Source organism: Engystomops pustulosus, chromosome 6 (genome assembly GCF_040894005.1).
Source record: "Engystomops pustulosus chromosome 6, aEngPut4.maternal, whole genome shotgun sequence".
Classification (NCBI taxonomy): domain Eukaryota; kingdom Metazoa; phylum Chordata; class Amphibia; order Anura; family Leptodactylidae; genus Engystomops; species Engystomops pustulosus.
Window position 1 is genome coordinate 8,887,641 of NC_092416.1, and position 26,685 is coordinate 8,914,325.

The following is a 26,685-nucleotide window of genomic DNA, read 5'->3' on the forward strand; positions in this document are numbered from 1 at the left end:
GCAAGGGTCCGGGATAGGAAGATCTTCTACACTCACTGACAAAAGGGAGGAGATCCTGGAGAAGAACAAAGGAAAGGTAAGTAATAACTAAGAAAAACATGATAGAAAGATGATTTTGAGTAGAATTGAGAACATCATATGTATCTTATGTGTATCTATATTATATTTATTATCTCAAATCTATCTCTCTAGACAGGAGCAATAGTAGCTCTCCAGAAACTGCAGGTGTGGTGAAGGTTCTTTGTACCATCTGCTCCTTATAAAATGGAATAAAGGATCATAGAGTTTTTTTCCCACATCTGGTGACTGTAAACAGAGATAACGTAGTGATCTATTTTACTTAGCCTGTACCAATCATCTCCATTTCTTCATAGTTGTGATGCTTGGACTTCCTTAACTATCTATCTACCTCATATCTGTCTATCTACCTCATACCTATCTATCTATCTCCTATCTATCTATCTATCTATCTATCTATCTATCTATCTATCTCCTATCTATCTATATATCATCTATCTATCTATCTATCTATCTATCTATCTATCTATCTATCTATCTATCTATCTATCATCTATCTATCTATCTATCTATCTATCTCATATCTATCTATCTCATATCTATCTGTCTATCTACCTCATACCTATCTATCTATCTCCTATCTATCTCCTATCTATCTATCTATCTATCTATCTATCTATATATCATCTATCTATATACTAGATGTAGCTCCCAGCGTTGCCCGAGATAGTACAAAACTGCTCTTAGCTATAACAAAATAGAATGGGTTAGCAAAAATTCTTTTATATGCATCTATAGACTGTCTCTGACCGTCTCTACCACTGACAATCCCTTTGTTTATAAACTTTTTTGACCGTCTCTAACTTTGACCTTCTCTGTCTCTGACCGTCTCTTTTATGACTGTCTGTCTCTGGCAGTCTCTTTTATGACTGTCTGTCTCTGGCAGTCTCTTTTATAACTGTCTATCTCTGGCAGTCTCTTTTATGACTGTCTGTCTCTGGCAGTCTCTTTTAGTGACTTTCACATCTGTGGTTCAGTGATTGCCATTAGCCATTGCTCCAATGGGTATCACTTCCCCTGATGAACCAATCTATACGCAAAACATGTGTTGGGGAGCTGGTAACACATTATACACTGTGGGTAAGAACAAATTGAATTACTATGACTGTTTAGGACAAATATATTTTTAACTCCACTTAAAATTACAATTTATGTATTACAATAAATAATGAAAACCCTGGATATGATCATGGAATCTCCTGAGCTCTAACTTATGACCAGTCACTTTACTCTGTGTGAACTATGCCCTATTGTTTATGTAACCGTGCAATAGTCTGGAATCATGTTATCATTTTATCGTGCGTTTGTGTACTTAAAGGGGTTTTCCCAGGGGTTTTCTCCACTGGACAGGGCCTAACTTGCTGATCTGTGGGGGTCTCAGCGATGAGACTCCCACAGATCACGAAAACCAGGGGTCCGATGGGGTCCCATATATCTCCGTCGGACCCCTCGTTGCTCCTCACTGAGACCTCCACTGATCAGCAAGTTAGGACCTGTCCAGTGGAGAAAACCCCTTTGCCTCTATTTTTGGGAGAAATAAAAGTCACTTTAAAGGGCAGGACCTTGTGTGATATGGCCCAACATTTTTCACTGTACAGTAAGGACCATAGAATTCAGAAGATCCCATGACATTTTCAAATCATGTGATTGGCTGAGGTCATGCCTGGATTTTACATGATCTGTGCGGAGGAGGGCATGAAACCTAAGGCTGCATTCACACGTTGCGTTTTGTTTGCGTTTAAAGCATCCGTTTTTAAAAAGCTGAAGAGAAGATTTGCCTAATTACATTGTTGTCAACATTACGTTTACAAAACGTATACAATGTGTCTGTTAACGTATTGTTAATGTTATTAGGCAAATCGCCTCTTCAGCTGTTTGAAAACGCAAACAAAACGCAAAGTGTGACTGCACCCTAAGACTCCGTAATCAGTAATCAGCTTTGTCTCCATGCAGATGATTACTGCACCTCTCATTAGACATTCAGCACACTAAGGAATGCCCAAATATTTTAAACTATCGACACCAATGAGGTACATATACACACAGAGACACGGCTAATGGAACAAATATATTGAAAAGTGGCCAACCTCTTTACCTATAATTTAGGCACAAATTTGTTGCAATTCCAGGCATTGACAGGTAAGCCTCCTACATGCTCACACCTACACTCACAGCGGACCCCAGGTGTCTGACAAGCTGCACCCCAGTGATCTAGACAGGCTTAAAGAGTAACCGTCATTTCAAAAACTTTTGATGTGTTGTAGGGCAGGTAATTTTAAGCCCTTTTGTAATTGGATTAGTTACATGACTCTTGCTCCTTCCTCTTGTATTCTCTAGCCTTCCCCCTGTTGTCAGTGACTCCTCAGATAGCTGTTGCTAGGCACATTCCGTCTTCACGGAGCAGACTACGGAGGAGAATGCACATGTGACACACCCCTCTCTTTCTGCTTTCAGATGTTGTAACAATCTGGGTGTGGTTTTGGAGTCTGAGGCCCCTTTCACACTTGCGTTTTTCACGCGCGTTTTCTGTGCGTGCTTTTGACGCGCAGAACTTGCATTGCACTCTGACCCATTGTAACCAATGGGTCTTTTCAGACTTGTATTTTCTTTCACGCACACACGCGTTTAAATCTCGACATGCTCTACTTTTGCAAGTCACGCGCGTGAAAAACGCACCATACAAGTCTATGGAGACGCATCAAAAACGCATTGCACTCTGAGACAATTGCAAGTGCAATGCTTTTTTCATGCATCAATTACCATAGAAAAGTTAGAGCTCAGTCCTGAGTCCATTTCACGCGCATTTTCTGCGCGTGAAAAACGTATTGAAATTGCATTGAAAACGCATCAAAAACGCGCGTGAAAAACTGAGACACTGAACAAACTCTGACTGAAAACTGATTGCACTCTGATGCAAAATGTCAGTTTTTCACTGACCAAACCCTGATCGCACCCTGATCAAACTCTGACATGATCTGCAACGCAAGTGTGGAAAGGGCCTAAGTGTTGCAACTAACTTGGGTATTGCAGGAATCATAGTCGCTGAAGCCAGAGGTCAGCACACAGGAGAAGTTGGTGGTCGTTGAACAGGAGAGAAGGACAGGAGAGAAGGAGACAAGCTAGATCTGAAGATGTGAGTCCAATATGGTCCATAAAGGTGGATTCGGGTCCCTAAACCACTGGTCCATATGGAGCTAAAGTTGGCTACAGGTTTCAAATCGACCTGACAGGTTCTATGTAAGCCTGCAAGGGACATTTCTGTGCACTAGTATGCAGCCCCGCCCCCCTGCTTGTATCTCCATCTCCTAGTGCTCCTTATGATGAATATTTGCTCATAAATGCTATAATATACATGGGATGCACTGCAACAGCTCCCCTGCTATATACAGGGGATACACAGCTTCAGCTCTCCTGCTATATGCAGGGGATACACAGCTTCAGCTCTCCTGCTATAATGGGGGATGCACAGCCTCATCTCTCCTGCTATAATATACAGGGGATACACTGCCTCATCTCTCCTGCTATAATATACAGCGGTTGCACTACCTCAGCTCTCCTGCTACATACAGGGGATACACTGCCTCAGCTCTCTTGCTATAATATACAGCGAATGCATTACCTTAGCTCTCCTGCTATATACAGCGGATACACTACCTCAGCTCTCTTGCTATAATATACAGCGAATGCATTACCTTAGCTCTCCTGCTACATACAGGGGATACACTGCCTCAGCTCTCTTGCTATAATATACAGCGAATGCATTACCTTAGCTCTCCTGCTATATACAGCGGATACATGGCCTCAGCTCTCCTGCTATAATATACAGCGGATGCACTGCCTCAGCTCTCCCGCTATAATATACAGCGGATGCACTGCCCCAGCTCTCCTGCTATATACAGGGGATACACGGCCTCAGCTCTCCTGCTATATACAGGGGATACACGGTCTCAGCTCTCTTGCTATATACAGGGGATACACGGCCTTAGCTCTCCTGCTATATACAGCATATACATGGCCTCAGCTCTCCTGCTATAATATACAGCGGATACGCTGCCTCAGCTCTCCTGCTATAATATACAGCGGATGCATTACCTCAGCTCTCCTGCTATATAGAGGGGATACACAGCCTCAGATCTCCTGCTATTATATACAGGGGATACAATGCCTCAGCTCTCCTGCTATAATATACAGGGGATATACTGTCTCAGCTCTGTTGCTATATACAGGGATTACGCTACCTCAGCTATCCTGCTATAATATGTATGGGATACACGGCCTCAGCACTCCTGCTCTAATATACAGGAGATACACTGCCTCAGCTTTCCTGCTACATACAGGGGATGCCCTGCCTCAGTTCTCCTGCTACAATATACAGGGGATACACTGCCTCAGTTCTCCTGCTACAATATACTGGGGATACGCTACCTCAGCTTTCCTGCTACATACAGGGGATGCCCTGCCTCAGTTCTCCTGCTACAATATACAGGGGATACACTGCCTCAGTTCTCCTGCTACAATATACTGGGGATACGCTACCTCAGCTCTCCTGCTATAAAATACAGGGGATACACTGCCTTAGTTCTCCTGCTACAATATACTGGGGATACGCTACCTCAGCTCTCATGCTATAATATATAGGGGATACACTGCCTCAGCTCTCCTGCTATAAAATACAGGGGATACACTGCCTCAGTTCTCCTGCTACAATATACTGGGGATACGCTACCTCAGCTCTCATGCTATAATATATAGGGGATACACTGCCTCAGCTCTCCTGCTATAAAATACAGGGGATACACTGCCTCAGTTCTCCTGCTACAATATACTGGGGATACGCTACCTCAGCTCTCCTGCTATAAAATACAGGGGATACACTGCCTCAGTTTTCCTGCTATAAAATACAGGGGATACACTGCCTCAGTTCTCCTGCTACAATATACCGGGATATAGTGCATCAGCTCTCCTGATATAATATACAGGGGATATTGTGCCTCAGCTCTCCTGCTATAATATACAGGGGACATTGTGCCTCAGCTCTCCTGATATAATATACAGGGGATATACACTGCCTAAGCTCTCCTGCTATAATATACAGGGGATATTGTGCCTCAGCTCTCCTGATATAATATACAGGGGATATTTTGCCTCAGCTCTCCTGCTATAATATACAGGTGATACACTGTCTCAGCTCTCCTGCTATAATATACAGGGGATAGTGTGCCTCAACTCTCCTGCTATAATATACAGGGCATATACTGCCTCAGCTCTCCTGCTATAATATATAGGGAATGCACTGCCTCAGCTCTCCTGCTATAATATACAGGGAATGCACTGCCTCAGCTCTCCTGCTATAATATACAGGGGATATACACTGCCTCAGCTCTCCTGCTATAATATACATGGATACACTCCATCAACTCTCCTGTTAGAATATACAGGGATATACTGTCTTGACTCTCCTGCTATAATATACAGCGGGGTACACTGCCTCAGCTCTCCTGCTATAATATACATGGGATATAGTGCATTAGCTCTCCTGCTATAATATACAGGGGGTACACTGCCTCAGCTCTCCTGCTATAATATACAGCGGGGTACAATGCCTCAGGACTCCTGCTATATTATGATATACTATGACCAGCAGAGCCTATTATATTAGTCGCACGCTGCACAGGGGATAGGGGGTATCGTGAAATATGCCGGTTTTAATAAGTGCCCACCATTGAATGCTTTTTTACAATTTTTCTCTACTTGGATTAAGCAAACAAAAATAAACCAACAATATTAACTACTTATACTCAAGTCTAAAAAGTAAATAAACTCTGTACTCGCCGTTCCAACCCTACCTGCAGGTCCTCTTCTTTTTTCTGGTGCTCCAGCTCTATCTGGCTCTCCCTGTACTGCGGCTGACATCATAGTGTGTGCACTGACAGCAGGCAGGTAGCTGGAGCAGCGGGATAAAGGAGAGGACCGCTGAGGGCGTCCAAATGCCGAGTACACATTTTATTTTTACATAGGTTGTGCATACTCGGGGTAGGGGGCAGGCTATATTCTGGGGTAGGGACTCCTGACTATATACTAGAGGGCATACACAGGCTATATACTGGGGGGAATTGGCTGGCTATATACTAGAGGGCATGGGTTTGCTAACTATATACTAGAGGCTGTATGCTGCCTGGCTATATACTGGGGGGTATGGGCTGGTTAGCTATATACTGGAGGGGGTGGGCTGGCTGGCTATATACAAGAAGGCATGGGCTGGCTGGCTATATACTGGGTGGCATGGGCTGCCAAGCTCTATACTAGACGGCCTTTGCTAGCTGGCTATATACTGGTTGTATGGCTGGCTATATACTGGGTTTCTATATATATAGGCTTTCTAGCTATATACTAGAGGGCATTTGCTGGCTGGCTTTGTACTGGGGGTATGGGCTGGCTTGTTGGATATATTCTAGGGGGCAAGGGGCCGGGTGGCTATATACTCAGCGGAAAGAGGCTCTATAGCTTTATACTGGGTGGAGGCTGAGACATATATATATATATATATATATATATATATATATATATACACATTATATAATAATCTATTTTGCAATTGTCTTTTAGGTACCAAGATAGAATGGATCTCGCTGATTATAATCTGACTTCACCTAATACAACTCTGGTTGACCACAACCGGTATGTTCCATTATCTTATTTAGGAAAAATTCTGATCATAAGCAAATAGAGGAACATTTTTAAGTGTTTATTTCTTTTAATGTTGGCTCCCTGTGGCTCCTTCTCTTTCCCCTGTTACAGGGCTGTCAGGTTTGGGGGATTGTTTACTGATGAAGATGATTGCCTCATGGTCGGCACTATGGCAGCTCCGGTCTCTCCGTGCTAGGGGAGGGCAGGATGGGGGCACTTCAGGAGCTAGGGACCCTGTATAAGTGTGTGGAGGTGCAGGGAATATCTGGGGATGGAGCTATTAAACACTGGTAAATGTACAGTACATCTTGTCTGTAGTACATTTCTACATTTCTATAGGCTCACTGGCCTATGAGGCGCACCTTTGATTTCTGAGAAAATGAATAAATAAAGGATTTTTGGTGCGCCTTATAGGCCGAAAAATACGGTATTATTATTAATCTTGATCCCACACCACTAGAGATGAGCGAACATACTCGTCCGAGCTTGATGCTCGTTCGAGCATTAGCGTACTCGAAACTGCTCGTTGCTCGGACGAATACTTCTCCAGCTTGAGAAAATGGCATCTCCCGCCGTTATGATTTTTGGCGGCCAGAAACAGAGCCAATCACAAGCCAGGAGACTCTGCACTCCACCCAGCATGACGTGGTACCCTTACACGTCGATAGCAGTGGTTGGCTGGCCAGATCAGGTGACCCTGGAATAGACTAGCCCCTGCCTGCGCTGCTCGGATCATTCTGTGTCTGGATGCCGCTAGGGAGAGAGCTGCTGCTGGTCAGGGAAAGCGTTAGGCTGTTCTATTAGAAAAGTGTTAGGCAGGAGTGATTCTACAAGAACCCAACAGCCCTTCTTAGGGCTACAATAACGTTATACTTTTTTTTTTAATTTGCTTGTGGCTGGGCTTGCTGGCATTAGTAGTGCAGCTAGTACCATATTGTGAGGAATTTGCTGGGGGACTTGTGACCATTGTGTTTAGCTCTTAGTGACACGCATATCCACCTCAAACACCGAAGTGGGACAATTTATTCGGGGTTTGATTTGAATTAGGCAGAGTCTGCTGATTTATTTTTTTTTACCTTTATTTCGTTTTACAACTCAAAGTCGTCAGGCACAGCACAAAATCCAGTTGTGTGCTGTCAGTGTAGGTTAGAAACTAGCCATAGCAATAGGATAGCATAGTTTTGTTTAAAAAAAAAAAAATTTTAAGTTTACACTTTAATTTGGAAAATGTTTAACCCGAGGGCTAGGGGTAGAGGACGAGGGCGTGGACGTGGGCATCCAACTACTGCAGGGGTCAGAGGCCATGGTCCTGGGCGGGATGAGACACCACCTGCTGATGAGGGAGCAGGGGAACGCCGCAGAGCTACACTCCCTAGGTTCATCATGTCTCAAGTTACAGGGACTCGTGGTAGAGCACTGTTGAGGCCAGAACAGTGCGAAGAGGTGATGTCGTGGATTGCGGACAATGCTTCTAGCCATTTGTCCACCAGTCAGTCTTCCACACAGTCCACCCATGTCTCCGAAATCAGCACTCCTCCAGCTCCTCCACCTCAGCCTCCTTCCCCCCAGTCTGCCCCATCCCAGCAAAATTTGGCATTTGAACTGGCATACTCTGAGGAACTGTTTTCTGGACCCTTCCCACAGTCACAAAACACTTGTCCGGCTGCTGCTGAGTTATTTTCCGATTCCCAGGTTTTCCCCCGGTCGCAGTCTGTGGGTGACATTATTGACGTAGTGGAAAAAGTGTGTAAAGAGGTGTCGGACGATGAGAAGACACGATTGTCAGACATGTTGCCCGTAGTCAAGCTCCCGTGGCAAGGGCTAGATTTTCAGAAGTCTGGAGGTTCTTTAAAGAAACACCGGATGACCGACGGACTGTGGTGTGCAACCTGTGCCAAACCAGGATCAGCAGGAGTTCCACCACTACTAGCTTAACTACCACCAGTATGCGCAGGCATATGAATGCTAAACACCCCACTCAGTGGCACCAAGCCCGTTCACCTCCGGCCGTGCACACCACTGTTTCTTCCCCTGTGTCATCTTCTACTCAGCCCCCTGCCCAGGACCCCGGCCCAAACACCTCCCGTGCGAAAACCCCATGTTCGCCTCCACGATCCTCCACAGCATCCACCAGCGTTCAGCTCTCCATACCCCAGACACTGAAACGCAAAAGGAGGTAAGGTGCAACCCACCCACACGCCCAAGCCCTCAACGTCCACATCTACAAACTGCTTAGCCTGGAGATGCTGCCCTATAGGCTAGTAGAGACCGAGGGCTTTCGAAACCTCATGGCGGCGGCCGCCCCTCGGTATTGGTTCCCCAGCCGACACTACTTTTCCCGATGTGCCGTCCCAGCCCTGCACAAGCACGTGTCAGAGAACATCATCCGTGCCCTGACCAACGCCGTTTCTGGCAGGGCCACTATATATCGCTGACGGCACATTGGGTTAACTTGGTGGAGGCTGGGACCGAGTCTGACCCTGGGGCTGGTCATATACTGCCGACGCCGAGGATTGCGGGGCCTACCTCGGTCTAGGTCTCAAAGGCCTACTATGCCTCCTCCTCTTTCCACCCCTCCTTCAGCTCCTCCTCTGAATTACCATCCGTGGGCATGGCGCCATCAGTCGGTAGCTCTAGGCACAGCAGCAGTGCCATCGCTAAGCGACAGCAGGCGGTGCTCAAACTGCTGAGCCTAGGCGATAAAAGGCACACCACCCAAGAGTTATTACAGGGCATCACGGCGCAGACTGATCTGTGGCTGGCACCGCTGAACCTGAAGCCAGGCATGGTTGTGTGTCACAATGGCCGTAACCTGGTGGTGGCTCTGCAACTCGGCAGACTGACACATGTGCCATGCCTGGCCCATGTGTTAAATCTCATAGTTCAGCGTTTCCTCAAGACATACCCCAATCTGTCTGATTTGCTCACGAAGGTGCGCCGCATCTGTGTGCATTTCAGGAAGTCCAGCACAGATGCTGCCACTCTCAGGGCAGCGCAGTGCAGCCTCCAACTGCCCGCTCACCGACTGTTGTGCGACGTGCCCACGAGGTGGAATTCAACATTAACCATGTTATCCAGAGTTTACCAGCAGCGCAGAGCGATTGTAGACTGCCAGATGTCAACTTCCACCAGAACTGGTAGTCAGGTCAGTCAGCTTCCTCAAGTCTACAATGAGGAGTGGACGTGGATGTCTGATATCTGTCAGGTGCTGAGTAACTTCGAGGAGTCAACACAGATGGTCAGTGGCGATGCCGCCATCATCAGCCTCACCATCCCGCTGCTTGGCCTGTGTAAAAACTCTCTGGTCAGCATGAAGTCGGAAGCTTTGCGCTCGTCACAAGAAACGGGGGAAGAAGATTCCCTTGTTGATAGCCAAAGCACCCTTAGGTCTGTTTCTCAGCGCATATTGGAGGAGGAGGATGAGGAGGAAGAGGAGGAGAATGTTGGCGAGACAGAAGAGGGGACTATTGTTCAGTCCTTCACTGTTCAGCGTGTATGGGCAGAAGAAGAGGAGTTGGAGGAGTTGGAGGAGGAGGAAATGGACAGTCAGGCCAGTGAGGGGAGTGAATTCTTGCGCGTTGGGACTCTGGCGCATATGGCAGATTTCATGCTAAGCTGCCTATCACGTGACCCTCGCATTCAAAGAATTTATTCCAGCACCAATTACTCGGTATTCACTCTCCTGGACCCAAGTTACAAGCAAAATCTTTCCACTCTCATTCCTGGAGAGGAAAGGAGTGTGAGAATGCATGAATACCAGCAGGCCCTGGTGCACAAGCTGAAACAGTATTTCCCTTCTGACAGCGCTAGCAGCAGAGGGCATACTTGTGTGGGACAAGTACCGAGGGAGAGTAGGCGAGCAGGCAGCTTGTCCAGCACTGGCAGGGGTACGCTTTACAAGGCCTTTGCCAGTTTTATGTCACCCCAGCAAGACACTGTCACCTGTCCCCAGTCTCGGCAGAGTAGGGCTGATCTTTACAGAAAGATGGTGAGGGATAACGTAGCTGACCATACCATCGTCCTAAATGATCCCTACAACTACTGGGTTTCAAAGCTGGACATGTGGCACGAACTGGCGCTGTACGCCTTGGAGGTTCTTGCCTGCCCTGCCGCTAGTGTGTTGTCCGAGCAGGTTTTCAGTGCAGCTGGTGGCATCATCACCGATAAGCGTACACGCCTGTCGACTGACAGCGCTGACAGGCTGACGCTTATCAAGATGAATAAAGCCTGGATTTCTCCGCATTTTCATTCTCCATCAGGTGAAAGAAGCTCAACCTGAATAGTGTATGCACTCCTCCTCCTCATTGTCCTCCTTCTCCTCCTCTTTGTACACTAAAGCAGAGGAAACTGGCTATGGCTATAGTACTCTATGTATTTAATTTTTCTGGAGGGCCACCTACGCGGTCCTCTGTTTTAAACAATTTTTGGGAGTGCCACATACAGGCACTCAATCTATTTAATTTTTCTGGAGGACCAGCTACCTGCTCCTCTGGTTTAAAAACTTTTTTGGACTGCCACATACAGGCACTCAATCTATTTAATTTTTCTGGAGGACCACCTACCTGCTCCTCTGGTTTGAAAACTTTTTTGGACTGCCACATACAGGCACTATCCAAATTAAATTGTCTCCCTAGCAGCCTCCAAAAGTCGTCCATATAGCTGCCTCCATACATGGTCCCCTTATCAAACGAACTGTGTCAGGCAGAATTTTGGGTTGTTTTCCTGGCTTCCACATTAAACTTCTTAACTTTGTTGCCACCCTGCTGTGTAATCCACAAAGTATACTGGCAAACTTTTATCATTTACCGATATTATTTCAGCGCTTCTTGCGCATCTGTTTACATTCCCCTCACCCGCCATAACCCAAACTTATAAGAACGCTACTACACTTGATCTTATACAAAAGGTTCTTAGAAGTGCTGTTTGGGGAGTAGCCTAGAGACAGGGGCTTGGATTGGCGAAAGCTCGCCTGGCAGCGGAGCTCCAGCTCCATCCCAAGATCCAACTAACATAGTTTTAACTGCAGCACCTTTAATCTACTACTAGTTCACTGCCTCCATACATCGTTCCCTTATCAAACGAGCTGTGTCAGGCAGAATTTTCAGGTGTTTCACCAGATACATAGTGAAACTCGGCCCATCTGTCGCCGCCATGCTGGAGACCTGAAGTTGCAATCATAGCAGCGCAATATGGATGCCCCATACTGTCGCTCTTAATCATGGAAGTCGTCTCCATGGCTTCCTCCACATGTCGTCCCCTTATCAAAAGAGCTCTGTCAGGCTCATTTTTCAGGTGTTTCACCAGATACGTTATGGAGCTTGGTTACTATGTCGCCACCATGCTGTGTTATCGACTAAATATACCGTCAACCTTTTGTTCACATAGGAAATCTTTTCAGCGCTTCTTGCTCACCTCCTTTGGTTCCTCTCTGCCACCCATTGGTTTGAAGCCTGAGTCCATTTAGGGTATGTCGCCATGACACTCTCTAGCCTGCCACTGCTGCCGCTGCCTCTGCATGCCGTCCCCTATAGTGTCAGGGTCAATTATTGGATGTTTTAGATGCTATCTAGCTTCATTCTGTCACTCTGTCATGGCCATGCTGTTGCCCATAATTTTGGCATAATGGTGCGATTAAGCAGCCTCAGAGGCATCCATGCATGCTGCCCCTGCTGTTTCCTGTCCATTTCCGTGGTGTTTCCATCCTTTTCTGAGGTTCCCAGGTGTTTGGCCAAGCTTCCCTGTGCAGAGCCTTGGTCCCCTTGAAAAATGCTCGAGTCTTCCATTGACTTCAATGGGGCTCGTTATTCGAGACGAGCACTCGAGCATCGGGAAAAGTTCGTCTCGAATAACGAGTACCCGAGCATTTTAGTGCTCGCTCATCTCTACATACCACATCAGCATAACCTATTAAAAAAAAGTTATAATTAGCAGCACAGAGCATGGGGACAAGATATCCGGCACTCCGGGCTGCTAATTATGTAATAGTGTAATAGTCAGTGTATAGTTGTATATGTGTATAGTTCACTGTAAATCTAATACATGTTAGTATGTATTTAAAGTAATAAAAATTTGATATTGTACAACGGTGTCGCCAGAGATTATGGACCTCCAAATATATAATTCGCAACAAGCAAATAGAATTTAAGAGAGGAATACACGAATGACCAAAAATGACATTTCAAAACATAATAATATTTTTTCATACATTAAAAAACCTTTTTTAATTTTAAAAGAAGAAGATATAACAGGACTACCAAGAAAAGGGGATAATTCATTATTGCTCCTAAGCCTGAAAATTATGTTCTGTGCCAAAAATTTGTCTATAATGCTTTCTGACACATTTGTGAAGGCTACCAGACCATCTTTTGGCCCTTAAACCATCAAATTGATAAAAATGCTTAAAAATGCTCAATAAATAAGAGCTTAAAGTTTATTGAGTGCGGCAGGTGGTCTGACCAAACAATGACCTACCCCTCATCTCCAGTGTCTCTCCTATCATATCTTCTCAGATCATCGAATGAAGACGAAGCAAGGACCGAGGTTGTCGATAGTTATTATAGCAACATTTTCCAGAAGACAAAAATTACATTATACAGCATCATTTTCATCCTTGGGATTATCGGGAATGGATTGGTCATCTGGATTGCCGGATTCAGGATGAAGAAGATAATCAGTGCCGTGTGGTTCCTGCACTTGGCCATCGCCGACTTCCTGTGTTGCGCTTATCTTCCCTTTAAAATTGCAGATGAAGCAAAGATTTCCCCACCTTTACCGGTCACGTTGTCTTGCATATTAGCTATTATTCTGTTCAATGTAAACATGAGCGCCAGTGTCCTTCTCCTGACGGCCATGAGTGTTGATCGCTGGGTATCGGTCATGTGCCCAATTTGGGCTAAAGTCCATAGGACACAGAAACTCGTGAGAACCACTGCAGGAAGTATCTGGGCGATGAGTTTGCTGATGACAAGTTTAGTGTTTTACTCTAGAGGTTGGTGCGTGTACAAACCCATTGACTATAAACATATAATGATCATTAGAATATGGATCGAGTTATTTAGTTTGTTTCTGATCCCTTTCCTCATCATCTCCACCAGTTATGTCACCATTTACCTAAAACTTAGAAAGAGTAAGAGACCCCAGAGATATCAGAGACCCTACAGGATCATCACCGCTGTTATATTGTGTTTCTTCATCTGCTGGGCTCCGTATAACATCTACCCACTAATACCTCTCCAGCTTGAAGGTTACGTCCCAAACATGATACGTTATATTATTGTCAGCAACCTGACCTACCTCAACAGTTGCATCAACCCAATCATTTATGTTTTCATGGGACAAGATTTCAGACATGGCTTCCTGAGATCCATCCCCTTCAGGCTTCAAACAGCCATAAGTGACCCCAGCAGAGAACGAGAGGATTGTGAAATAAGGAACCATAAAATGCATTTCTTTTACCCCTTTAAAAACCGAAACCACAGGGGCAGATTGGAACAGAATTTCCAGAGTCATCTCATACGTTCAGTTTCCTATCAGTGTTCTATGAATATGAAAGATAGCCGAGGTATCTAATTTTACCACAGAAAACTGTGGTATAGTATATAGCCTGCCAGCCCCTCTAGTATTTAGCCTGCCAGCCACTCTAGTATATAGCCTGCCAGCCACTCTAGTATATAGCCTGCCAGCCTCCATAGTATATAGCCTGCCATCCCCTCTAGTATATAGCCTGCCAGCCCCTTGAAGGATAACGCCTGCCAACCCCTGTAGTATACAGCCAGTCATCTCCCAGTAGTATATAGCCTGCCAGCCCCTTGAAGAATATAGCCAGTCAGCTCCCAATAGTATATAGCCTGCCAGCCCCTTGAAGAATATAGCCTGCCAGCCCCTGCAGTATATAGCTTGCCAGCCCTTTGTAGTATATAGCCTGCCAGCCCTTGAAGAATATAGCCTGCCAGCCCCTTGAAGAATATAGCCTGCCAGCCCCTGTAGTATATAGCCTGCCAGCCCCTTGAAGAATATCGCCTGCCAGGTCCTGCAGTATATAGCCTGCCAGCCTCCGTAGTATATAGCCGGCCAGCCCCTCTAGTATATAGCCGGCCAGTCCCTGTAGTATATAGCCTGCCAGTCCCCTGTAGTATACAGCCAGTCAGCTCCCAGTAGTATATAGACTGCCAGCCCCTTGAAGAATATAGCCTGCCAGCCCCTGCAGTATATAGCTTGCCAGCCCTTTGTAGTATATAGCCTGCCAGCCCCTTGAAGAATATAGCCTGCCAGTCCCTTGAAGTATATAGCCTGCCAGCCCCTGTAGTATATAGCCTGCCAGCCCCTTAAAGAATATAGCCTGCCAGCCCCTTGAAGTATATAACCTGCCAGTCCCCTGTAGTATACAGCCAGTCAGCTCCCAGTAGTATATAGACTGCCAGCCCCTTGAAGAATATAGCCTGCCAGCCCCTGCAGTATATAGCTTGCCAGCGCCTTTGTAGTATATAGCCTGCCAGCCCCTTGAAGAATATAGCCTGCCAGTCCCTTGAAGAATATAGCCTGCCAGCCCCTGTAGTATATAGCCTGCCAGCCCCTTAAAGAATATAGCCTGCCAGCCCCTTGAAGTATATAACCTGCCAGCCCCTTGAAGTATATAGCCTGCCAGCCCCTTGAAGTACTGTATATAGCCAGCCCCCTGTAGCGTATAGCTTGCCCGTAAAAAAAATAAACTGAGTACTCACCATTCCGACAGCCCAGGCAGCTCCTCTTCTATCTCCATGTGCATGGCAGATCCATGACAGCTCCATGGGCAGCGCCTCTTCTTTCTTTATGCCAGCACCAGGTCTACGACAGCTCCGTGCACACTGCCCGGCCGGTGCACAACTGTGATCCCTGGATCTGGACTCTAGGGACGCAGGGATATCCAACATGTTTATAATTGTATTTGCTTCTTTTTGTATCTGTTCTAGGTAAAAGGGGGGTCATTTTTGTACCAGCTTTAAGCCAAAGGAAATTGAACAAGTATGACCAGTGTTGTGGTGAGATGTCATCTTAGTGGGGCGATGTGTAGTGATGGCAGTTACACACATCATTACTATGGTAACAGAGTAAAATTATCTGTCCGATCATCATTGTGAGTGGAGCATGAGAGAAAAGAGCTGTTCCTGAGAACTGAGGGCACATGGGAGTTGTAGTATCCTGTGGAGCCCATAAACATTTTGTGAATCAAAAGCAAATGATTTAATCTCAATTTCTTGATTATTAACATTGAGTTTTGGTGTATTCATTTATTTATAGCATTATGGGCGTTTGTATCAGAAAATTATGATCCCTTCATAACCCTTTACAGCTCAGGGTATAATTGCCATAGAACTTTATGCCACACCATACTTGTATAAATAGACATGTGCACTGGATATTTACGCCTCTGCTGCGCCATTTTGGAAAACCTCTCATTGCATCTCACCAGAGCCCATCTGCACGTGTCCATCAGTTTCCAGCAATGTTGCTGGTGTGCGCCCCCTCTGGCAGGATCTGCTCTTATCTTAACATTTGAAGGCTTTTAAAACATTCAGCCCCCCCCCTAATGTTGCTTAAATGTATATGTGAGTATTTATGGAATAAAGCTTGAAGATTTGAAGAAGAGTGGGGAGTGCCATCACATAATTGTGAAAAAAAATAGCTGTCCATAAAACCTGCTGCTTTTGGCCAATCACCCGGCTCCCTAAAACAGCCCTACTTTCTGCAGTATTTCTCTTTATAGCACAAGGCCATGGTTTGCAGCAACCCTGTACATAAATTACACAGGACTGCTGAGCCCCAAAGTCCCATATTTTACATTGGCCTTCTGTAGCCTGACTACTGATGCTCCCTGTGTGCTATTACTAAAGGATACTTTAGTTTCTGCACTTTTATTATTGCCATGTGAGTTCACTGCAAAGTTGCACCCTGAGGCTCTGTTACCCAGGGGTCAACTTAAATCTGGAGCCGGCCTAGTGTTGGGGGTGTTGGGCTGTGAGCACTCTCTACACAACCTTAAAGACACCGAGATGTATAGATCTGTCACATGTTGTTAAGGTGTTACAGTAGTTTAGGGGTACTGCTCCCCTGTCTTATCGGCTCTAGACTTGATGTCCACATTCCAGTGTTGTATATCTGAGACTATGGGAAATATTTATCCGGGTAATGATGAGGCGCAGAGGTCCTGAAATAATCACAAATGATAGCTTATTGCGATTAGTTGCCCTAATCCACCACCTTCACACCAGTGGGGAATGAAGGGGCGTAATGGGAGGTTGCAGCCGGCCGAGAGGAGGGCGCAGACTTCTGTGAGTGGGCAGTTTACTGTCGACGCACTTGCCGCTGCCAGCGACTTTTCACCGGCTGTGCCTGGCGTAGAATGAACGCTGCGCAGCAGTCTACCCAATACATCAAGAGGGTGAAGCCTCTTTATGTATCGCACTGGGAAAATGTGGGAGCACGAGTGGCGGTATATGATAAATATTCCCCTATGTCTCTTATTGTTGGTTCAGTAGAGGCTCATTATTCTAAGAATTAGCAGATATTTCCTCGTCCCTTCTGCCCAGGGATGATCTCGCTTTAATGAAGTCCTGGGGCATCGGCATTGTTCTAAGAAAGACTTTATAAAGACATTCAAATGAGCCTCCTGCCAATATACCCACGCATCGTAACGACGTGACGTGTCTCCAATCAATGTGGTTTTTAGTTGTAGCATAAAAGATAATGTCAACATGTATCTATATAGCAACATTAATATCAGTGTGCCAAGTGATATGAGCTACAGAGAAAACATGAAAGAACCTTGATGTAGAAAACCTGAAATTTATTACCATTTTTGCCATCTTCTGTTTTTAAGTTATATCTGCAGGAGTTGGGACTTGCATTTATCGAGAGAACAAGGGCCCTTCCCAGGACTCGGCTGAAAGCAGAGTTTGCTGCGCATACATGACCTCTCTGAATTCAACACCATAGGGGCTCCGCAAATAGCCAAGCACATAGACATGACTGGAGAGTGGGTCATTAAATCAGTCTTCCTGCAGTGTTCCTGATGTTGTTCCCGTGCTGCCTGTCTCGACATCCTGCCTGTCCCCGACTACAACTTTGCCTGACAATTCTGTACTGCGCCTTGGCTGCCACCGCGGACAAAGTCACACCTGTGGAACGATCTGGTTCTACCACGCCGCAGCAAGGCCAACCCACTTTGCGGCGGGCTCTGGTGCAAAATTGGGTACCACTTAGACTCCAGTCCCAGGTGTCGGCTTTCATCATCGTCCGCGGTGGTCCAGTGGGTCCACTACCCCTGGAGCCTGCCTGGCACTTATCATGGCCTATAAGCCTAATTCTCTTTTTACTCCACTTGGGTGGGGAAGGGGTGCTGCACCAGGTTCAGTCGCAGGTTGTAGTGCATATCTACTCCAGGTAGGACTAGGCGTAGAAATGTGCCAGACACGCCCACCTACCCAATATACAGTTGAAACCAGATGTTACATATACTAGTGACATATTATTGGGTCACTAGAACATGGACCCTGTCTTAAGGCCCAACTATTTGCAGTCTAAAATGATTAATATCGGATGTGTCTAAGATTTTCAGAAATCTGAAAAGGTATGAAACCTGTTATGTTTCTTGATGACTCCAATATGAACGCCTTGGATTTCATCTCGTGTAGTAAACTCTCAGTTATTAATGATTTTAGATCTACATGAATTTCTTTCGTAACTTTTTTGTCACTTTTTCCACACAATTATGATGTACAACTACAAATATGATGGAATTTGTAAGTTTGTGATCTAAAATGTCACTATTTGTTATGCATGAGGTATTTCCACAATAACTTGTGACGTTTGAGATTTTTTTTACCTTAAAGGGAAATGGGTGGGGTTTAGTGAGTTGGGTGTGGCTTTTGGCAGTCCCAAAAATTTACTACACTAAATGAATTCAGTGGAATTTACTACAACTGTAACATCCATGTCAGGGTCGTCTGCTCTTTATTCTATCAGGCAGAGAAAATGCTGAATTTCATCCAGTTAACTTCATTCGGCAGTCTGAACAGTGCTCAAGTGGCTGGACTGCTGATTAAAACTACCAGCTCTCTGCAAAAAACCTTGTTCAACACCAGCAAGAGTTAACATGCTCATATATTTTTAGACCTCTGCTCTTTTGTACTTCTGGTTTCCTATATTTGGCTCTTGTTCTGTGACTATCCTTTTGTATATGCAATTCTGTACCTTATATGCTCTAATTTGTGACCCCAATAGTTTACTACCTTTATTCTGTTTGTTTGTCTTGTTTCATGTCACACTTTGGCCTAGGAAGGCAGTCTGGCACGGCTGCTGGGGGCTGGAATTTTAGGGTTCACTATCCTGTCTTCTGTTCCTGAGTCCAGTGGCCCCATCATACCTATATACTGCAAGTCGTTTATAAAAAAAATATGCAAATGAGCCCATCAGGCTAATTTGCGTAATTTAAAAAAAAATCCTCATGAAAACAAGGGCTTAATAAGCTAAATGAAGAGGAGCTCCTTGCAAATGGAGCAGGCACCAACATGTAAGTGTCCCAAGTTGCCTGTTGTCCAAAGATACAGTACAAAGCAAAAGTTTGGACACACCTTCTCATTCAAAGAGTTTTCTGTATGTTCCTGACTATAAGAATTGTAGATTCATGCTGAAGGCATCAAAACTATGAATTAGCACATGTGGAATTATATAATTAACAAAAAAGTGTGAGACGCCTGATGATATGTCTTATATTCTAGGTTCATTTTGCTTTGATTACTGATTACTTTGATTTGTTGGACAATCATTTATTTTTCAACAGGACAATGATCCCAAACACACCTCCAGGCTGTGTAATGGCTATTTGACCAAAAAAGAGAGTGATGAAGTGCTACGCCAGGTGGCCTGGCCTCCACAGTCACCAGAACTAAACCCAATTGAGATGGTTTGGGTTGAGCTGGACCGCAGAGTGAAGGCAAAAGGGCCAATAAGTGCTAAGCATCTCTGGGAACTTCTTCAAGACTGGTGGAGGAACATTTCAGGTGACTACCTCTTGCATCTCTTCAAGAGATTCCAAGACTGTGCAGAGCAGTGATCACAGCAGAAGGATGTGGAATATAAGCCTTTTTTTTTTTCCCATTGTTTCACACTTTTTTTGTTAATTCCACATGTGATAGTTCATAGTTTTGATGCCTTCAGTGTGAATCTACAATTTCTATAGTCATGAAAATACAGAAAACTCTTTGAATGAGAAGGTGTCCAAACCGTTGCTCTGTACTGTATATGAGTTACAAAAAGTCACATCTTGAGCTCTATTTTACCTAGGAAAATACTTATCCCATTTAAGGTTATATTTTTTTCATATTTGTCTTGTCATCTTGGATTGATATATATATACAACTACTATTCATATATGTTGGCTTTAATATCTATTTATGGCAGTCCTATGGCTTTATCTATGGCTTTAAGTTCACAAAGATTACATTGTACTTTTAACTTATCTGACATCTTCTCAGCCAGTGAGTCATGAGCTCCTTGATAAATTATCATGAGAATACAGAATCGTGTGAGTGAGATAAGGGAACAGGCGATTCTCATCATTCTCTGTTATTTGGTAAAAGGAAGAAGGACTTTTATTCACACAAGAATAGAGAAAATTATTGTACATGTAGTGATGGGCTGAGCAGTAGCGCCTCTCTACAGTGCAGTGCGGTACTACAAATTGTCTCCTGTCCTCTACCTCTGCCGAGCAGGTTCACTGGTCACCAGGTAAGTTGATGGTAGAGTTGTGTGCTCTGTACAGGATCCTGGAGAGGTTCTCAGCATAGACGAATCTCTTATTTGACTGTTACTTGCAGGATTCTGCTTTATTTACATTGTTATATTTTCATGTTTTTAGAATTTGAGTTGACATTTTGGTTCCTGGGATCTCAAACCTGAAAGTTCTATTCATATTCACTCCTGCTCGTAACCTCTATGGGTGTTAACTCTTCAAACGGTGCTGGCAAAGAGTTAGAAGTAGCGATGGTGTTACCAGTGGCTGGGGAGGTTTAGCCTAACCCAAACGTTTTGCTGAAGTCCAGGTTTTGGGACCCAAATCCAAAATGTTCTGCATGAAGACGTACATTGTGGTTTGGGTCCACTCATCGCTTCTCATGATGCTCCTACCTGGCTCCCTTTACCTTCTTAGCGTAGTACCTACAGTAAGTACGGACCCTGATAGGAGGCGACTCAGCTCAGCTTCTTTCTGGATTGTTTTCTGAACATTTCCGTTTTTTCATAGTTCCACAGAATTGTATTTATTGAACACTGGATTTTCGCAGGATTACGTTAAAATGGGGACAGTTTGATTTCTTCTTCTGTTTACCGTCACTTCATCCACTTTCTATCTGTGTCACATCCACCTGTCATCCATCCACAATCCATTCCATCACAAGATCATCTCCTCCATCACTAGCGATAATCGTGTGGCTCCTCTTAGGTTATTTCTGCTGGCATGGATGACGGGCTGCATGACCCTCCAAATGTAGTATAATTCAGCCTTTGTGCTCAGTCCTGGAAATATAGGAGCATCACGAGCCACAATTAAGAGGAGGAGTAGTGACTTCTAAAGGTACAGCCAAATTTTGAGGCCTGGCTTGTATTCGGAATATTTAAAATGTGTATATGGTTCACTAAGAGAAGGAGCGAAACCTTGGAAACTTTATCTACAAATAGATAGATGAAGAATGAAAAAGTCTAGGCAGCACTGCAAAATATTACAATCTTTGGGTGCAAGCCAACAAAGTAGGGCTATACTCTACGCATATAAATTATGAAAAGGGCAGCACTCCGACCACAGGTCAAGTGAAAAACAAGTGGATCAATCCATGGATGCGTTTCGGCTTCTAAATACTGAACCCTTTAGAAGCCAAAACCTTTATGAAGCCTCAGTGTTTAGAAGCTGAAAGTAACCATGGACTGAACCACTTGTTTTTCACTTGACCTGTGGTCGGAGAGCTTCCGTTTTCTTATCTCTAGATAGATAAATTGATAGATAGTATATCTGTACATTAGAATAATTCTTCATTTAGTTTTTTCTGTTACTATATGAAATTATTCCAATTATTTTTTTCCAAAAAGGTGCACAGTAAGAATGGATCCTGCTGATTCTGAAATGTCGTCACCTACTACCCCGGGATATCTGGATTACTATGACCCGTATGTTTAAATTCTTCATTATTTCTGATTTAAGTGAGAATCTGGTTGTTTTTTTTTTTTTTCGAAACTCCACCGGTTGTTTTACCAAACATGATACTCAAAATAAAATAGAAAACATGAGTTCCTGTACAATGGTGGAAACATTCCATAAATTGCACTTGAATAAGCTTCTAGAAAGGTGACATGATGAAAATGGGGTTTACAATCTCATCATTCTCTGTTATTTGGTAAAAGGAGAAGAACCATTACAGGGATCATGAGATGCCAAGGATTTTCAGTTAGGAAGTCTTCAAGGCTAATCTCTATAGGAAGGTTTAACTCCAGGCATATGGGAAGGAATTGTGTATATTCCATCTCTTACACCAGACAGGAATGAAGGTGGAGCGAGCCCACTGGTGGAGTGGGCCAGCATGGGGCAGGATCAGACAACCTATATACTACCTATATATTCCTTACATGCCACAGGCAAAGCCGCCATATTACCTGGGATCTTGTCTTTCCATGTAGCATGCAAGGGGTAACATCCGTGATTGACTCCAGCAACTATGGGTTTTATCACTAAGCGTTCAGCCAAACACGGAAACGCTTTTCTTGCTGAAGTTTATATTCGTGTCGGGACTCAAACCCACAATATTTGGAATGGACCTGAATTTTGCGGTTCATGTAGGCTCATTAATATCTAGAGTCTATCCAAGAGAAAGGATGAGGAATGAATCATAAGTAGAGACCATAAAAGCATTACCACAAGGATGTGCCTTGAGATACAGGGGCACATTTACTAAGGGTTCGCGTTTCCGTCGGGTTTCCTGACTATTTCCATTTTGCGGTGCATTTAACAGGGGTTTTTGGCGCACGAGATCGGATTTTGGGGCAATTGCGCTGACTTTCATGCAACACAGAGCGGGGTGCAGCCTGACTGATTCGGACTACGCGGCAGACTTCATCCTCGTCAGACAACACACCTCGGGGATCGCGCAGGGACCTGGGAAGTAAATGTGCCCCACAGTGTCTTGTCCTTGGAATGGGAGAGCAACATGTGGTAACCTCTACTCATTAAAAATATATTATAATCCCATTTTTGACCCCCCTCTCCTCTCTTCCAAGGTTCTATTTTGAAGACTACAGAACAAAAGACAGAAGTTACACAAAAGCTGTTTTGGAAATGCCAATTACATTATACGGCATCATATTTTTTCTTGGGATTATCGGGAATGGATTAGTTATCTGGATTGCCGGATTCAGGATGAAGAAGACAATCAGTGCCGTGTGGTTCCTCAACCTGGCCATCGCCGACTTCCTGTGCTGTTTTTCTCTGTCTCTGAGGATTGCACCTTGGACTTACAATATTTCATTTCCATCAGTATCATCTTATATCTGTTTAGTGAATTTTATTCTATTCAATCTAAACATGAGCGCCAGTGTCCTCCTCCTGACGGCCATGAGTGTTGATCGCTGGGTATCGGTCATGTGGCCATTTTGGGCTAAGATTAATAGAACATGTAAATTAGTGAGAATCACTGTGACAATCATTTGGGTGTTGAGTCTATTGTGGACTGGATTATTGCTTTTCTTATATGGGGTCTGGGTTCTCGAGACAAGTGAGTGGTGTGCAGAAACAAGGCATTACGTTGTCTATAGACATAGCATAAAACAGACCATTCAGCTGATCAGATTATTTATAATGTTTGTGATCCCCTTCCTCATCATCTTCACCAGTTATGTCACCATTTTCCTCAAACTCAGAAAAAGTAATAGACCCCAGAGATCTCAGAGACCCTACAGGATCATCACCGCTGTTATATTATGTTTCTTCATCTGTTGGGCTCCGTATTACATCTGGCCACTCACTCCCATGTATGATGATGAAGATGACATTCGATTCTTTACAGTAAATACTATTATTATCATCCTGGCTTGTCTTAACAGTTGTATCAACCCAATCATTTATGTTTTTATGGGCCAACATTTTAGACACGGTTTCCTGAGATCCATCCCCTTCAGGCTTGAAAAAGCTATAAGTGACCCTCCAGATGAACCCTGCATCGAACAAGAGAATTGTGTCCTGACTACAGATGTTTAAATATATTATTGTTACTGAGGTGATAGAAGCTTCAAGATTGTTTGATAATTTGGGATGAGAAGGTAGTTTCAGGTTCTGTTCGGGAGTTCGGCCAAAACCAATCCTGTAAGGTTGGTTCGGTTACCAGAGCCAAAATGCCCACCCGATCCAGTATTGCTCGAAATCTGTGCCGTTACCCTGTAAATGCTGTCAGTAAAGGTGCAGGCACACTGACATTATATTTGGGTCTGTTACTCCTGTAATGTGTTCAGCATTTCAGCCTTTCCTTGTCAAAGACAAATCTCATACATCCTCACAGGAGGACCCTTCTACAGCCAAGGACAAATGAGATATGTCCTGGATTCAAAGAGCCTTAACTTTGGATACCCATCACCTAGAATCACACTAAAACTGTGTTTTAACGTGCTAGGAATCTGGAGATGTTTTAAAGAGACATTTCCAGGTGTCATTTTTATTTATAAAATGAACAATTAATATTTCCGGTATCCTGGAACCTAGAAACACAGTCTTTCATTTATACAAAAGAGGAGTTTCTTATTTTCTAGGTGCCAGGAATCCAAAGTTATAGCCCTTTGAAGCTTCCAGATTCTTAGCCAGCTGCAGGAAGAAGGTGGAGGAAGCACACTTGCTCTCTTATTGTCATATATTGATTGACAGGTTTTTTTTTACATAATAGAGAGACAGAATGGACATTAACACCACAACCCAGAACTTGTCCAAAAACTTGAATGTAACATGGAAAACACACACATTCCTGAATAAGGTTTTTTTTAGTAAAACCATCTCTCCATTAGTTAAAATTGCCATATCGCTTTCATACTCAAGTTCTTATGAACCATGGGAGGTTCCCTTATTGTGTTTATAATGCAATGGTGTACATACTAAACCCATCTAAAAGTAACCATTGTTCTCTCTTTAGCTTCGTTTTTAGACATAATGGGGCAGATTTATCAAGCTGTCTGAAAGTCAGAATATTTCTAGTTGCCCATGGCAACCAATCACAGCTCAGCTTTCATTTTACCAGTGCTCATGAATATTTTAAAGGGGAGCTGTGATTGGTTGCCATGGGCAACTAGAAACATTCTGACTTCAGACAGCTTGATAAATCTGCCCCATAGTTTTTTATTTGGGCTACTATTGAGTAAGGGAGTGTACAATAATATATCTATCTGAAGCTCCTTATTTCATCAAAAATTGTTTGGCACACCCAACTGCTTAAGTGCTCCATTTGCTGCATATTTTGGTCAATGTACACATGTGGGGTATGTATATTCTCCTCGCATGTTTCTATTTTTATGAAAGTACATATCTATATATATCTAAATTTGTACATATTTGAGTGAAAAATGTTAATTTTCATGTACAATTTGCATTAAATCACATTTTGCTGCAAAGTTGCATGAAGGTGGTTTTATTTATTAATTTATAAACTATTTGTGCATAGATGGCAGGCTGTGTTTTCTGGAAATAAATAATTTTGACCGGATAGAAGCTTTTTACTTTGGGCATTATATACTTTTAAATACAAGGATTGTGTATTGCAACCAAATATTGTAAGGCTTTGTTTTTCGCATTTTTAGGAACGTAAAATTCTTGCTGATGTTGAGCATTGTGGCCTATATAAATCTTCCCACTTACTATCCGTCTTATTTTTATATCCTTATTTGTAAACCTCTGCTTTCTTGTGTCTTTTGTAAAAATTAAAGGTTTCTAGCATTTTTTTAACATAATTTGAGTTCTGTTTTTTAACATAATTTGAGTTTGTCACAAAGTTGCATGATGAGATATCTATGAATTGTACACATTTGCATCTATTACATTTAGGAGATATGAAGCAAACTATTTTCTGTTTGGGGCACATTTTTTTGGCATCAAAATAAATTTTAATCATTAAAAATTGCTCTTGTCAGTCATCACTTGTGATCGGCGCCAACAGAGATCATGGGTGTTACCGGATGGGGGTTGGTCTCGAACTTCTTGCTGAAGTCTGGGCTTAGATCCTGGAATATGAACCAACAATGTTAAGCATGGAGCCAAGCATTGTGGGTTCTGGTCCACTTATCCTAATCGTAATAGTTAAAGAAAAGTAAACACACAGATACTTTGGTGAAGCTCATTCCCCGCTGGGGTTTTGATACTCCCTGAGCCACCGTGGAATGTGCAGAATATTCTTGTAGCGTTTTTCTTGTGTGTTAGTGCTTTGGATGGGTGGTTTTATTAGAAGTATTGGGGAGCTTGTACAGGCGGTCCCCTACTTAAGGACTCCCGACTTACAGACAACCCATAGTTACAGACAGACCCCTCTGACCTCTGGTGACCTCTCTGGATGTTACTATTGTCCCAGACTGCAATGATCAGCTGTAAGGTGTCTGTAATGAAACTTTATTGATAATCCTTGGTCCCATTACAGCAAAAAATGTTTAAACTCCAATTGTCACTGGGGCCAAAATTTTTTTTGTCTGGATCTACAATTATAAAATATACAGTTTCGACTTACATACAAATTCAACTTAAGAACAAACCTCCAGACCTTATCTTGTACGTAACCTGGGGACTGCCTGTACATAGACAATGGGGCAGATTTATCAAGCTGTCTGAGAGTCAGAATATTCCTAGTTCCCCATGGGAACCAATCACAGCTCAGC

At 43.8% G+C, this 26,685-nt stretch overlaps 2 protein-coding genes across 2 annotated transcripts; both read left to right on the plus strand.

Annotated features, from left to right (window-relative positions):
* Positions 1-20,659, plus strand: LOC140065276 (formyl peptide receptor 2-like). The gene is made up of 5 exons (XM_072112873.1): positions 1-76; positions 6,685-6,756; positions 13,275-14,326; positions 15,714-15,782; positions 20,619-20,659. The coding sequence occupies exons 2-5, from the start codon at positions 6,698-6,700 to the stop codon at positions 20,657-20,659; spliced, it is 1,221 nt and encodes a 406-aa protein (XP_071968974.1). The 5' UTR covers positions 1-76; positions 6,685-6,697.
* On the plus strand, positions 20,393-25,056 carry LOC140065347 (C5a anaphylatoxin chemotactic receptor 1-like). The gene is made up of 3 exons (XM_072112938.1): positions 20,393-20,529; positions 21,883-21,960; positions 23,065-25,056. The coding sequence occupies exons 2-3, from the start codon at positions 21,896-21,898 to the stop codon at positions 24,038-24,040; spliced, it is 1,041 nt and encodes a 346-aa protein (XP_071969039.1). The 5' UTR covers positions 20,393-20,529; positions 21,883-21,895; the 3' UTR covers positions 24,041-25,056.
* The last annotated feature ends 1,629 nt before the right edge of the window (positions 25,057-26,685 follow it).

Excerpts from the sequence above, each read along its gene's own strand:
- LOC140065276 (XM_072112873.1), top strand. The coding sequence starts at position 6,698 with ATGGATCTCGCTGATTATAATCTGACTTCACCTAATACAACTCTGGTT. Across the intron at positions 6,757-13,274 it reads ACTCTGGTTGACCACAACCG|ATCATCGAATGAAGACGAAG; the intron begins GTATGTTCCATT and ends ATATCTTCTCAG. Across the intron at positions 15,783-20,618 it reads CAAGTATGACCAGTGTTGTG|GATTCTGCTTTATTTACATT; the intron begins GTGAGATGTCAT and ends TGTTACTTGCAG.
- LOC140065347 (XM_072112938.1), top strand. The coding sequence starts at position 21,896 with ATGGATCCTGCTGATTCTGAAATGTCGTCACCTACTACCCCGGGATAT. Across the intron at positions 21,961-23,064 it reads TATCTGGATTACTATGACCC|GTTCTATTTTGAAGACTACA; the intron begins GTATGTTTAAAT and ends CTCTCTTCCAAG.